At 41.9% G+C, this 13,932-nt stretch overlaps 1 protein-coding gene across 1 annotated transcript in view; it reads left to right on the top strand.

Moving 5' to 3' along the window:
- The window catches only part of PTEN (phosphatase and tensin homolog), a 107,284-nt gene extending 97,009 nt beyond the window's left edge, over positions 1 to 10,275 (top strand). The window contains exon 9 of the mRNA XM_075348735.1: positions 2,773 to 10,275. Within this exon, the coding sequence (XP_075204850.1) occupies positions 2,773 to 2,958 (186 nt within the window). The 3' untranslated portion in view covers positions 2,959 to 10,275. The remainder of the gene's footprint in view (positions 1 to 2,772) is intronic.
- The last annotated feature ends 3,657 nt before the right edge of the window (positions 10,276 to 13,932 follow it).

Raw genomic sequence — 13,932 nt, forward strand, 5'->3', positions numbered from 1 at the left:
ATTTTCCAAATTTTCGCACAATTTCCTAAATTGAAAAGCCCTCAGTATCGCCGACTCTGCCTCCTGTGACCACCGTTCCGGTAAGCCATATACAGATTATAAGACGCCCCCATTTTAGCCCCAGTTTTGGGGGGAATAAAGGTAGTCTTATAATACGGAAAATATGGTAAATAAATAGAAAAAGCTACAGAATTTGCGCATTTCCTGCCAACACTGCAGTATTTGCAGCCTATTTTTATGATGCAAAAACCAAATGTGTACATGTACCCTTAGGCTATGTTCCATTCACCACAAAAGCAGCAAAAATGCACTTTCTCATTTCTTTCAATGGTGACAAAAGCTGCAAAAACGCTGAAAGAATTGACATGGTGATGCTTTAAAAAAAAAAAAAAAAAAAGCAGCTGTTTTCCATTTCTGTCAGGAAAAAAAAAGTGTGCATTAGATTTATATATATATATATATATATATATATATATATATAAACACGCATGTAAAAGGCATCAAGCCAATGTGTATTTTATGAAGCACAAAAATCTACATTTACATCCTTGTGTGCACTTATACTTATTCAAACCCTCCTATGATTGACAGAAAACTGAAAAACTTATCTCTAATGGAAGAGTAAGAAAATCAAAGAGAATTGGGGTTAAAGGAGTAAGAAAATTAGCAGCATTCAGAGGATTGCACAATCACGTCTCCTAGTGAGGCTAAATTGTAAAAACAGAATTTAATATTTTAGTATTTTTGACAATATAGTTTGTTACTTATTTTTTTTACCATTAACTTCCTAAAAAGATCAATAACAGCTAATTGTGGTTTGAATATAATAGCCCTCATCAAGCGGCTTCAGTGAAATACATCTTTACCACTCGCTTGCCATTCAAGTATTTTTTTTTCTTAATGAAAAAAGCTAAAGAGAAAAAAATATAATAACCTTTTTATACTTCAACAGGCGGAACATGGCGGGAAATATAAGAATTGTAGGTACCCAAAAAATTAAACCATTGAGAAAAAAAAAAACTGTCCCACAGAATGTTGGCTACATTGCCATTGAAGGGGTATTCCCATCTCCAAGATCCTATCCTAATATGTAGTAGGCGTAATAATATTAGCAAATACCTCCAATAGAAATGTAGTATAGTTCTCATGATATAGCTATGTCTGTTACTGCATGTACAGGGCATTGCGGCTTGGGTATCCATGGTTATGACCATGAACAACTGTCACTGAGTGGACGTAACCATGGATGATATCTATGCTGCAATGCCCTGCACATGAGGTAAGAACATGGCTATTACTGGAGAACTATAATACATTTTTAATTGGAAGTATTTGCTATTAATAATATTATTATTACTACTACTACTACACCTAGGGATATCTTGGAGATGGCAATACGCCTTGAAAAGGGATATTCGCATCTCCAAGATCTTATTCCAATATGTAGTGGGTGTAATAATAATAATAATAATAATTTTCATTTATATAGCGCTATTAATTCCACAGCGCTTTACATACATTGGCAACACTGTCCCCATTGGGGCTCACAATCTAGAGTCCCTATCAGTATGTCTTTGGAGTGTGGGAGGAAACCCACGCAAGCACGGGGAGAACATACAAACTCCTTGCAGATGTGTGTAATGGGAATATTAACAAATACCGCCAAATAAAAATGTAGTATATTTCTCCTGATTTTCTCCTCATGGCTCTTACCTTATGAACAGGGCAATTTTAGCTTTAGTAGTCATGATTATGATCACAAACAACTGACTGTCACTATGTGAGTGGACGTAACCATGAATACCTAAGCTATTATGCCCTGCACATGAGGTAAGAGACATGGCTATATCAGGAGAACTAGTCTACATTTCTAATCGGAGGTATTTTTCGACGTTATAAGACGTACTTTTCCAGAGAAGATAAATACGTTTTAAGACATACTTTTCCTCCCAAAAATTTGAGAGGAAAATGACGGGTGCGTCTTATAACCAAAATGTAGCTTACTGGGAGGTGGTGGAGAGGTGTAGCAGAAGGCAGGGGCGATGTTGGGGGCCGCTGTTCTGGCCGCCATTGGCGCTGTGCAGGGGTTAGGGGGTCGGTGAAGTAGGGGCCATCCTTAGGTCATTGCGGCGTCAAATAATGGTGCCCGTAGTCAACGTGGGCACAGATAAAGCTCTTGGCTCAAAATCTCATCTGCGCATGCGCCACCTCCAGTTCAGCGTCGGACATAAGGAATATGGTGTCCGGAGGTGGCGCATGTGCGGATGAGATTTTGGCTTGTCATTGAGCTGATAGTTCAATCTGCGCATGCGTAAACTCGGGTCGCCATTTCTTTGAAACACACACTGCCGACCTAAGGATGGCCCCCAGCGAACATCTGCCCCCACCCCCCCTCACCCCTCCGGTAAGAATGCACCAGATTATAAGATGGGCCCCCACTTTTTTTTTTTTAATTATTTTTTGGTGCGTCTTAAAATCCAGTGCGTCTTATAAACTGAAAAAATATGGTATATAATATTGAAATGTATAGTTATTCCGAAGAGACTGTTATTTACTATACCGGTGAATTCACTGGGCAAAGGTTATCCCTGAGATTATAGGTTATAAAGTAAGTCTTATAGCAGCAAATCACAGTGCCACTCACTTTCCTGGAGATCTAGTAGAAATGAAAGCCCTGCTGCGATTGGTGCAGTGAGCAAAAGCAGTTTTCATCAATCTCTCAATGGCTTTTAATTGAATAACAACATTCACCCTTTTTATTTTTTATTTCAGGTGAAGCTATTTTTCACAAAAACAGTAGAAGAATCTTCAAATTCAGAGGCGAGCAGCTCGACTTCTGTGACACCGGATGTTAGTGACAATGAACCAGATCATTACCGATATTCTGACACCACTGACTCTGACCCAGAGAATGAACCTTTTGATGAAGATCAGATTACACAGATTACAAAAGTCTAAATATTTTCCTTAATTTTTCCTGTTATTTTTTTTTTTTTTTTCTTTTTATCGAGGGAATTAAAACCACAGAAAAGACAAACTTGAATAAACTGAAAAGGACCTTTTTAAATGGCATTGTCGACCTACCATAGGAACAATTATTTTCTTCTTTCCTTGACCAATATTATTTTGCCCCACAGGGTTTTTGGCACTGCTGTCCAATGAAATCTAAAAAAAGAAAGAAAAAAAAGAGGGAAAAAAAAACAGTAAAATTTGAGAAAAGGTTACGTAGCATTGTTATGTAAATATCCTTTTCGTGTCAAAAGGACATTTAAATCTTAAAATTAGGATAAATAAAGATGGCACTTTCCCATTTTATTCCAGCTTTTTTTGTTTCGTTTTTCCTTTGTTTCCCCTGCCCTCCTTTTTAAGTGGAGCTATGTATGCGTAGTTTTATAATTTTTTTTTTTTTTTTTTTTTTACTTCCCCCTTTCCCTCTCACCAACTGAAATTAACTGTGTGCTTTGTGAAATACAAGGTTCACCTCCTGCCTCTTCACAGCCGTTGTGGCAACAGAACGTTTTTATTCGGCTAAGGGATGTTTGAGGGTTAATTTGTTGTACGTACGTATTCAATGCGGTGGATAGTGACTATTTAATACTGAATCTACTTCCAGCTTGATTCATGAACCATCTCAATCTATTCCATGCTCCTTTGTTTAGCGTGCTGCAGTAAATCCTGAACATATAAGGAATTGTCCACTGTCGCTGCTTATTGTTTGTGCTTTTTTTTTATAATTTTTTTCTTTTTAAGCATAATGGTGCTAGAAAAGGCAGCTATAGGGAGCGGTTCTTTAAAAGAGGTACAGGATTGAACCATCCAAATCTTCACAAGCAGGCCCACAAAGTTTTAAAGCCAACAGGGTCATGTATAAGTCATTGGAGCTGCAATGTTTCATCCGTACAGATGTAATCACTAGTGAAAATGGATCTGATAATTGGAGGATAGACAAAATCCCCCCCACCCCCCATATAACTTGTGTAGCTTTTTTCCTTCACTTCAGACTGCCACTTTGATAGTTTCCATAATTTCCTATCCTGAATTAAAGGGAACCTGTCACCAGATTTGGCGACTATAACCTGCAGCCATTACCAGTGATCCCTTGTATAAAGCACTCCAGAACACTGTATATAAGAGCCCAGGCCGCTCTGTAGAACGTAAAAATCACTTTTATTATACTTACCCTGATGTGTGTTGGGGCTCTCCGGTCCTGTGCATCCTCTGCTGCGATTGCTGTCCTCCTTCGACCCAGCCCAGTATGGATGACGTGTCATACGTCTTCGACACAGGCCGGCATTGTGGTCCTGCACAGGTGTGCTTTGATTTGCCCTGCTAAGGGCAAATCAAAGTATTGTAGTGCGCATGCACGGGTGGTCTTTAACCTTTCCTTGCGCCTGCGCATTACAGTACTTTGATCCGCCCTCAGGAGGGCAGATCAAAGTGCGCCTCCGCAGGATTGTAATGCTGACACATCATCCATACTGGGCTTGGCTACAAGTAGAACGGTGATCGCCGCCGCAGAGACCAGACACCAGACCGGAGAGCAGCAACACCTATCGGGGACCGGTCCACCACCTAGGTGAGTATAAGAAGTCATTTTTGCGTTCTAGAGAGCGGCCTGGGCTTTTATATACAGCAATCTGGAATGCTGTATATAAGTACTCACTGATGGTGGCAACAGGTTATAGTCGCCAAATCTGGAGACAGGTTCCCTTTAAAACAATAGTGCCAGGAATCCCAATGGAATTGACAAATCTCTTTGAGAACTATAGTTTAACAAAAAGATTCGTAGGATCCTAGTGCAGAAGCCACGTCACTAGTCCGTACCCGCTGCACAGAAGCCCTGCCGGCCTCATTATACTTGCTGGTTCTTCTTATTAGCGACGTCCTGCTTTCATCATACCAGTGATGACACGGTGCCAGAATCCCAGCAGGTAGAAAGTTCGCTGGGCTCTGGTCCGGCAACCGCGGTCTACTGATGCGGCAACCGCGGTCTACTGATGCGGCAACCACGGTCTACTGATGCGGCAACCACGGTCTACTGATGCGGCCACTGCAGATATTTGTTGCTCAACTCTATAGAGAACCATTCTGGTCGTAATTGTCAAACCATTCAATTTGGTGCATCCATTTCCAATCATATATCTACCTGCTGTGAACGATTCAAGTGCTGCCTGCGAGTAATGTTCACATGTTTTTCCCCCTTCATCCAATATAAACTATTTTAACAGTACAGGAAGTCTATGGATGCTTCCAACAGATCTTTCTGAAAAGGAAAAAAAAAGAGAAAATGATACATGAATTAAATTGCCTAGGTGTCGTCTGATCCAACTTTTTGACCTTACACATTCTATTACAATGAGTTTTGCAGTTTTGCACACTTTTAATGTCATTAACTGTTAGGGAATTTTACTTGAAGAATGTTTAGTAACTTCATTGTCTATTTTTTTTTTTTTAATTTTTTTTTATAATATACATATATATATTTTTTTTCTTTTATTTTACATTTACACATGGTTATGAAGTCAGTGTTGCTTTAAAAGTTTCAACACGGCACAGATATAAAATAAAAATATATATCTAAAATATAATTGTCCCAAATATTCATTTGTAGTTTTGCTATTAAATATTAGATTTAGATTTCTCAACTGGCAGTGTTCAATAATTCACATATATGGCAAATCTAGCCTGGTACTCCATTTATTAATGTGGCAATTTTTTATATTTTTTTTTATATTTTTTTTTTTTTGGCATGCCAGGCTGTAAAATATTTAAGCTTCCCACCGCTGCTGTTTTTATGTTTTTTTGTTTTTTTTTCTCGAGCTTTAAATTTACAATTCAAATATAAATGTTGATATTTTACTAAAATAAGTACCTTTTTATGGCAGTGTAAAATCCCATTTTTACTCATTCTTCATTGTAGTTAACAATGGAAGCTATCATTAAAAATTTAAGTATTTGGAAATGGCTATTAAAATGCCAGTGCTATGTGATTTTCCTTGTCAAATTGGCATTTAAAAGAGGGAAGTAGGTTCTTGACCTGGTTAAGATTTTATTTTTTCATATTGGGCATTTACAAGCGTACTCTGTAACACAGATACCGGCACTTGTTTGAGAGAAGCCTGGCGCAATAACATACATGGAAGTCTCAGCACTCCTAGGTAATCTGGTTCCCTTAATTTAAGTTAATGTCTCCTTTATATAATTTCAGCAAGAAGTAGTTTTATTTTTTTATACTGCACAGTGAAGAGAAAAACAGAATCCTTGGTGAAATTCTATTGGGAGTCATTGATTGTGGTTAAGGGCAGAAGGCTCCTCAGGTCCGGTATCGATCACCACTGGTAAAGTTGGTATAGTGTTGAAATAGACCCCTTACCTGTTCCACCATAAACAAATTGATGGATCTTTAGAAGAGACTTGCTCTGCTTGTAGAACATGCACATACTCCGAAACCTTCAATTTATTATATACTCCGAAACCTTCAATTTATTATTTACTCCGAAACCTTCAATGTATTGACTAATAATTCTAAACTTGTTAAGACATTTGTACTGGTCCCCAAACCTTGTCCACAGTTAACATGTTGGAGCCGAAGTATTTTTTTTTTTAGTTTTTAATGAATCACCAACCATTGATCTGGCATAAAGTAACATTGACCGTCCTGATATAAGCCAGGAGGATCAGGCAGGACTCCTGATCAGTTTTATAACTGATCAGACATTATTCATGGCCATAACACTAATGTTGGCACATCCTTAAAGGGGTAGTCTGGTCCTTTGCATTCAATATGACTGCAGGCTTCTGAATCTTTACAGAGTGTGCACCACACAGTCAGGATTCTCCAATGTTGGTGGTGACCGTGGGTGGTCATGTGTCTGAAAGTATGAGATTTGCATTGTCCAGCCACATTCCAACTAGACATGCAATTCACACACACAGCTAGTCAGAATGTGGCTGGAAGTATTGCTTTCTGTTGCCACCAACATCTGAGAATTCTGACGGTGTCTGCTGCGCACACTGTAAGCACTCCACAGTTTGCGGTAACAGTGACTGCAGACTTCTAGCACAACACCGGACATCTCAAGTTTGTGTTCCATAAATTGGGTAACACATACCAAAAACAGCTGCAGGGTGCCCTGTCAGATTTATTTGGTCAATCAATTTTGCTATTGGCTTCTAAAAGTCAGTGTAGATCACACACAGCCTAAGCAAACCTGTCTTAGTTTGCCTCCCTATATACACACAATCTATACGTTTTATGCCATAGGGGTTGTTTGCAATCCTGTCTCTCCTTATGAAAAGCACTTAAAAAAATATTTGCGACCTATGACTGCATTCTTTTTAGGTACGCTTAGGCTTGACCCCACTTTGGGTATGTGCCATCACCACACTTTAATTAGTACCCATGTTTAGATAACTTCAAATGCGATGGCCATCTTTTTCTGTTTGCCATTCTGCATGGGTTAATTGTTGCTCATTTGTTGCCTTACTGACATTGCCAGGGGTGAAGACTTGGCATGGCCAAACAGATTGCACTAAGATGGGGGGAATTACCAAATATGCAGGTATGGATTCCTCCTCATTTCTGTATACATACCTGCTTGTTACTTTTGTATAGCTGTGACAGGTCCCCAAAAAAGTACTATTGAGGCTAGAGTGATGCGGCATCAGAAAGATGAGACAAAAAAAATCCCAATTCTATTGATGAATGCATTGTATAAATGGAAACCTTAGTGTGAGGACACTTTAGAACTTATACACTTTAAGGGTGGGGGCTGAGGATATGCTGCGTCCTGGACGCAGCGTGTTCTCTCCTGTGGGGCTGCAAGTGCTGTCCGCTGGAGACTCGCAGCTGCCCGTGCCCACGATCAGAGTTCAGGCAATTGCGGACTATCGCTTTATTCTCCCTGCGGAAAACATTTGCGCGTCTCTGCAGCAGAAATTGACATGCTGTGTCTCACATACCCGCACCGCAGGTAAATTTACGCTGCGGAGAAAAGAAGCACAGTGGGCATGGGATTCCTATACATCCCATACTCTACTGTACAACGTAGCGTTTGGACGCAGCAGGAATGCACTGTGTCCAAAACTCTATTACTGATCGTGGGCACATACCTTAAGGCACTTACCTTTTATATAGACTCTATCAGCATGTTTTTGCTATGTAATCTTGAGAGCAGCTTGATGTAGGGACAGAGGTTTTGAGTCCAGTGATGTATCAGTTTACTGGATGCATCATTTGTGATAGAAGCATGGTTTTCTCTGATGCAGAGCTCAGATATTTAGCTTTGTATGACCCCATCCACACCACTGAATAACATCTTTCTGAGTACAATATATATTGACAGAAAGCTGCTAATTCAAGGTGGAGGTGTGCTTGGACTAGGAGGCACGAGACAACTAGTCCTCAAGTGATCTCTTACTGATACAGATTTTATTGATATATGATTAAACAACCCAATAAGTGAAACATCACTGTAATCTGGGTCTCTTCGACTACATTATAGTGGTCTCAGATTACATAGCAAAAACCTGCTGAAATATTTCCATTAAAGATTAACCTTTTGTGTTAATATATTTTTTTTTTTACATAAGATTATTAAATCTGCTTCTTTCTCTTCCTGGACTGATATTTCATTATCAAAAGTTTCAGTTCACAGGTAAAATTTGTCTTCAGTGACTACGGCTTCCCATTACTGAGATGAGTCAGTGCTTAGAAGGTTCTATGGCGAACTTCAGCGGAATGTTAGCCTCTAGCTCCTCCCCCTGCATAGAATCTTAAAGGCACCACCTGTCCTCTATCTAAGTAATAAGAAAACGTCTCCACTGAACAGACTTTGACTCTCAATAAAGATGAGGCCAAGACAGTTACTTATTTTGATCTGTACTATTAATTTTTTTTTTTTTTAAATTAAAATGGCGGCTACTCTTTAATACCTGACAAGTTTTGACGCCTGATGGCTTTTTTTTTTTTCCTACACACGTCATGTATGCTTTATTTTTAATATAAAAATAATGCACACAAAACCTAAACAATGGGATTTTGCACTGTTTTCTCTAATCCCTTCTTCGGTCCTTAATTGCGTTAAGACTTTTTTTTTTTTTTTCCCCCTCATCCTTGAAGCCTCACTAAAGGTTTTGTAAGTCACCTGAAGTGGGAGTCATGGCATTATAGATGTATAAATATAAAATATATATTTTATTTTCCATTTTAGCTATCAACCTATAGATTTAACAAGCACTTGCAATGATTTGTTCTACTCCCCAATTAATTTATTGTAGTATTTTGTTGGCCAACCGATTTTTAATTAGTGCCATTTTAATTAGCAATCGTGGTACTGCGACAGTACGGCCTGTAGGCGTTAATGCCGGTGAACTAAGGAGTGAAGGCAACGTTGGCTGCCAATATTTGTGTAGATGGCGTTATCACCCCATATAATTCCTGGCTTTTAGCATATATTTGCCGAGTGCTTCTCCTAAATATCCTTTTTTGTTTAGAGGATAACGTGGGCAATACTGTCATATTCCATCAGGTGAGAGGGGTTTAAGGGGTGAATCTTGGTGAATTTGGCCATATATCTGTCGTACAAATTGAAAGTTCGTTTCCATTAATGACATTTAGAGAAAAGGGGTCAGGATAAATCCCACGATAAGGACCAACAGGTAGATATATGATCCCAGTGATGACTTTTAAATGCAGAAAGTTGGCTTGTGTACATTACTCCTATGTGGAATGGGCCACCGAATATTAGGTGGACTTTGCAGGCAATGTGTATACAAGCAGCAGTTGAAATCTAGCAAAATTTGTGCAATATGTCTAACGATGCCTGTGGTTGCCACAAAGTGCCTCGTTTACCTTTTTTTTTTATTTCTCCCCCCTTTTTTTCCCCACCTATTTTTTTGTTAACTGTTAAACTTGTCATGCATGCAAATGGAATGGGTGGAACTGTGCACTATTAGAGGCTTCAACTGGAGGTGGGCGTATTCTGCCCTATTATTCTGCTCCCAAATTTGAGGAATTCTTTGAAAGTGTATTTTTTATTTTTTTTATTTTTTTCTTCAGTTTTTTTCTCCGGTTCAGCCTCTTCAAATATTATTGTGCTGTGCAGCAGTGGCTCTGTGTGTAATGCTATGCACTGAGAATATACAACAAATTACATGTACAGGATAATGCCTCATTCAAATCACATGTCCATTTGTTATTGTATGTGTGTTAACATCCCTTTATCTTAGTGTTATAAACTCCACTTAAAACCAATTAAAGTCTCATTCTTGTCACTGTGTGGGTGTTTTATTGGAGAGATGTATACCCAAACTACAAAAATTACCAGTGTATTATAGTGCTAAATCTGTTTACAGGGCACAATGTCCCAAGTTCTTACTCCAGTTTCAAGTGTTTTTGTTGTGGTCTTAGCAGAAAAAAAATGTATGATAAAATATATACAAAATAAAACGTATATTTAAAAACAGACGGTCCTTAAAACAAATCTTTTTTTTTTCTTTGACTCGTCGGTGTGAAGTTTGTTTTTTGAAATGTATAACTGTCTTCTGTAATTTGGTGAAGTTTAAGTGAACCTGTCAGGTGCAATATGTACCCAGAGCCACGAGCAGTTCTGCGCATATTTCTAAACCCTGGCTAACTGTCCCTGTATACACTAGTATAGATGGAGATCTTTAGAAACACTCTTTCAGAAAATCCTTTATAATATGCTAATGAGAGCAGGGACTAGTCGCAAGAGCATTATATCCCTTGACTAGTCCGCCTTCTTAGCATGTTAGCACGCCCACAGGGGCATGCTAATGTTATTTAATGCCCATAGAATACCTGTGTCAGTTGTAAACCGCCTCTCAGACACTGGGTTTAGGCTCATTGCGCATGATCAGAAGTCACCGTACTTTCGGTCACGCGCATTAGACCTCTCTGAAGCCAAGACGCGTACACCCAGCTTCATAGTGCGCATGACTGGAAGTGCGATGACTTCTGATCATATGCACTGAGCCTAAACTTAGTGTCTGAGAGGCAGTTACAACGGACACCAGTATGCGTCACTGCCGATGATGCTGGGCAATCGGCATTGAGTAGCATATTAGCACGCCCCCTGTTGGGCGTGCGAAAATTCTAAGGCTATGTGCCCACGGACAAAAGATGGTGCGGATTTTTCTGCAGAAAAGGCTGCACCATCTCCCAGAAAAAAACGCTCCAAAACTTTGGTCTGTTTTTGGTGTGTAATTTGGAGCGTATTTTAACAATCAGGTTTCTTGATGTCATATGTGACTTATATAGAGACATATATATATATATATATATATATATATTTATCGTTCCTTCCATGGGAGACCCAGACCATGGGTGTATAGCTAGCGCCTCTGGAGGACACACAAAGCACTACACTCAAATGTGTAGCTCCTCCCTCCGGGCTATATACACCCCCTGGATGACAATCTACCCAGTTCAACGCTTTGTGTTCCAGGAGGATCACACACATTTTCATTTCCTGATATTTTTTATTTTAATTTCTTTGTCGCTCCTAATTGGGAGACCCAGACAATTGGGTGTATAGCTACTGCCTCCGGAGGCCACACAAAGTATTACACTTAAAAGTGTAAGGCCCCTCCCCTTCTGGCTATACACCCTCCCGTGGGATCACGGGCTCCTCAGTTTTCATGCTTTGTGCGAAGGAGGCACACATACACGCATAGCTCCACTGTTTAGTCAGCAGCAGCTGCTGACTATGTCGGATGGAAGAAAAGAGGGCCCATACTAGGGCCCCCAGCATGCTCCCTTCTCACCCCACTTTTTGTCGGCGGTGTTTGTTAAGGTTGAGGTACCCATTGCGGGTACGGAGGCTGGAGCCCACATGCTGCATCCTTCCCCATCCCCCTTAGGGCTCTGGGTGAAGTGGGATTTTACCGGTCTCCAGGCACTGAGACCGTGCTCCATCCACAGCCCCTGGAGAACCTGCTGGAATGGAGCTGAGTATCGTCAGGGACATGCCCTGCTACGTCAAGGTACTCTGTGTCCCCGTACATATCGCGCGCACACCGCAGCATTGCTGGGTGTGTTAGTGCGCCGGGGACAACAGCGCTGCGCGCTGGTGCCATTCCTCTCTACAGCTTTGCTGAGAGGGGACATGTAATTGAAACTGCCGCGCGGCCGCTGCTGTCAGTTTTTTCGCTGCGGCGTGGCTGGGACTTGTGGTGCGCCGGGGACTTCCGCGCTGGCCGTGCATATATCACGGCCGCGCTTATTACTCGAGTCCCCGGCTTTTTGCGGCCTAGTTCCGTTTCGTTCCCGCCCCCAGGCCTGCCAGTCAGGGGAAGGGCGGGACGCTGTACAGAACGTCAGCGCAGAGGGCTGGAGTCTGCTTTGCATACTCCAGCCCTCACACTGGGCACAGTGGGACGCCAGTTTCCCGCACTTTGTTTGAGGCACGCCCACGGTCCGCCCCTCTTCACAGGACGCCGGCAGCCATTCCTGTCTGCAGTCTGAGCTGGAGAGAGGAGACTGGGAGACCCAGACACGGGATTCTGGTGCCCACACACCCGCTTTTCAGCGGGCGGTAAGCTGCCCTCAAGGGCTGACCCCCACTGGTGCCGAAGTGTATATTGTATTCTATGCTTGCAGCTTTACATTGCACTGTACGGTCGCTGGGGATTCTCTGCTATATACCCTCCTAGATTTCTCAGAGGACACAACAGCATGTCGACCGCAAAAAGCAAAGGTGCCAAGGCACAGGCTTTCTATGCTGCTTGTACCGCATGTGGGGCTGTTCTACCGGCAGGTTCCACTGACCCCCACTGTGTGCAGTGCTCGGCACCTGTGGCACTTGCTCGGCCGGGGCCTCTGCTGGAGGTGACCCAGGCAGAACCTCCTGTGAATACTGTCCAGGTGACAGGGACGGAGTTTGCAGTCTTTGCTGACAGATTGTCTGTGACTATGACTAAAATTCTTGAAACATTGCAGTCTAGACCAGTAACTCAGACCATGGACACTGTTAACTCATTGCTCCCTGGTCCCCCTCAGTCAGAACAGCTCCGGGATCCGGGGGTGTCTCTTGCATCCCAGGGTGATGGCTCTGACACGGACGACAGTCCCAGACAGCCTAAGCGAGCTCACTATGAGCGGCCCTCGACTTCATCACACTGGTCAGGGTCCCAGCAGGACTCTGTATGATGAGGCGGAGATAGCTGATCAGGATTCTGATCCTGAGACCGCTCTCAATTTGGATACACCAGATGGTGACGCCATAGTGAATGATCTTATAGCGTCCATCAATAAAATGTTGGACATTTCTCCCCCTGCTCTTCCTGTGGAGGAGACAGCTTCACAGCAGGAGAAATTCCATTTCAGGTATCCCAAGCGTAAATTAAGTGTATTTCTGGACCACTCTGACTTTAGAGAGGCAATCCAGAAACACCACGCTTATCCGGATAAGCGTTTTTCCAAACGGCTTAAGGATACACGTTATCCTTTTCCACCGGACGTGGTCAAGGGCTGGACCCAGTGTCCCAAGGTGGATCCTCCAATCTCCAGGCTTGCAGCTAGATCCTTGGTTGCAGTGGAAGATGGGGCGGCACTTAAAGATGCCACTGACAGGCAGATGGAGCTCTGGTTGAAATCCATCTATGAAGCTATCGGCGCGTCGTTTGCTCCAGCATTCGCAGCCGTATGGGCACTCCAAGCTATTTCAGCTGGTCTTACACAGATTGACACTGTCACACGTACATCTGTTCTGCAGGTGGCATCCTTAACCTCTCAAATGTCTGCATTTGCGTCTTACGCGATTAATGCTGTCCTAGACTCTACGAGCCGTACGGCAGTGGCGTCTGCCAACTCCGTAGTTTTACGCAGAGCCTTGTGGTTAAGAGAATGGAAGGCAGATTCTGCTTCCAAAAAGTGTTTAACCAGTTTGCCATTTTCTCGTGACCGACTGT

The sequence above is a fragment of the Anomaloglossus baeobatrachus genome, chromosome 5 (assembly GCF_048569485.1).
Source record: "Anomaloglossus baeobatrachus isolate aAnoBae1 chromosome 5, aAnoBae1.hap1, whole genome shotgun sequence".
Taxonomy (NCBI): Eukaryota; Metazoa; Chordata; class Amphibia; order Anura; family Aromobatidae; genus Anomaloglossus; species Anomaloglossus baeobatrachus.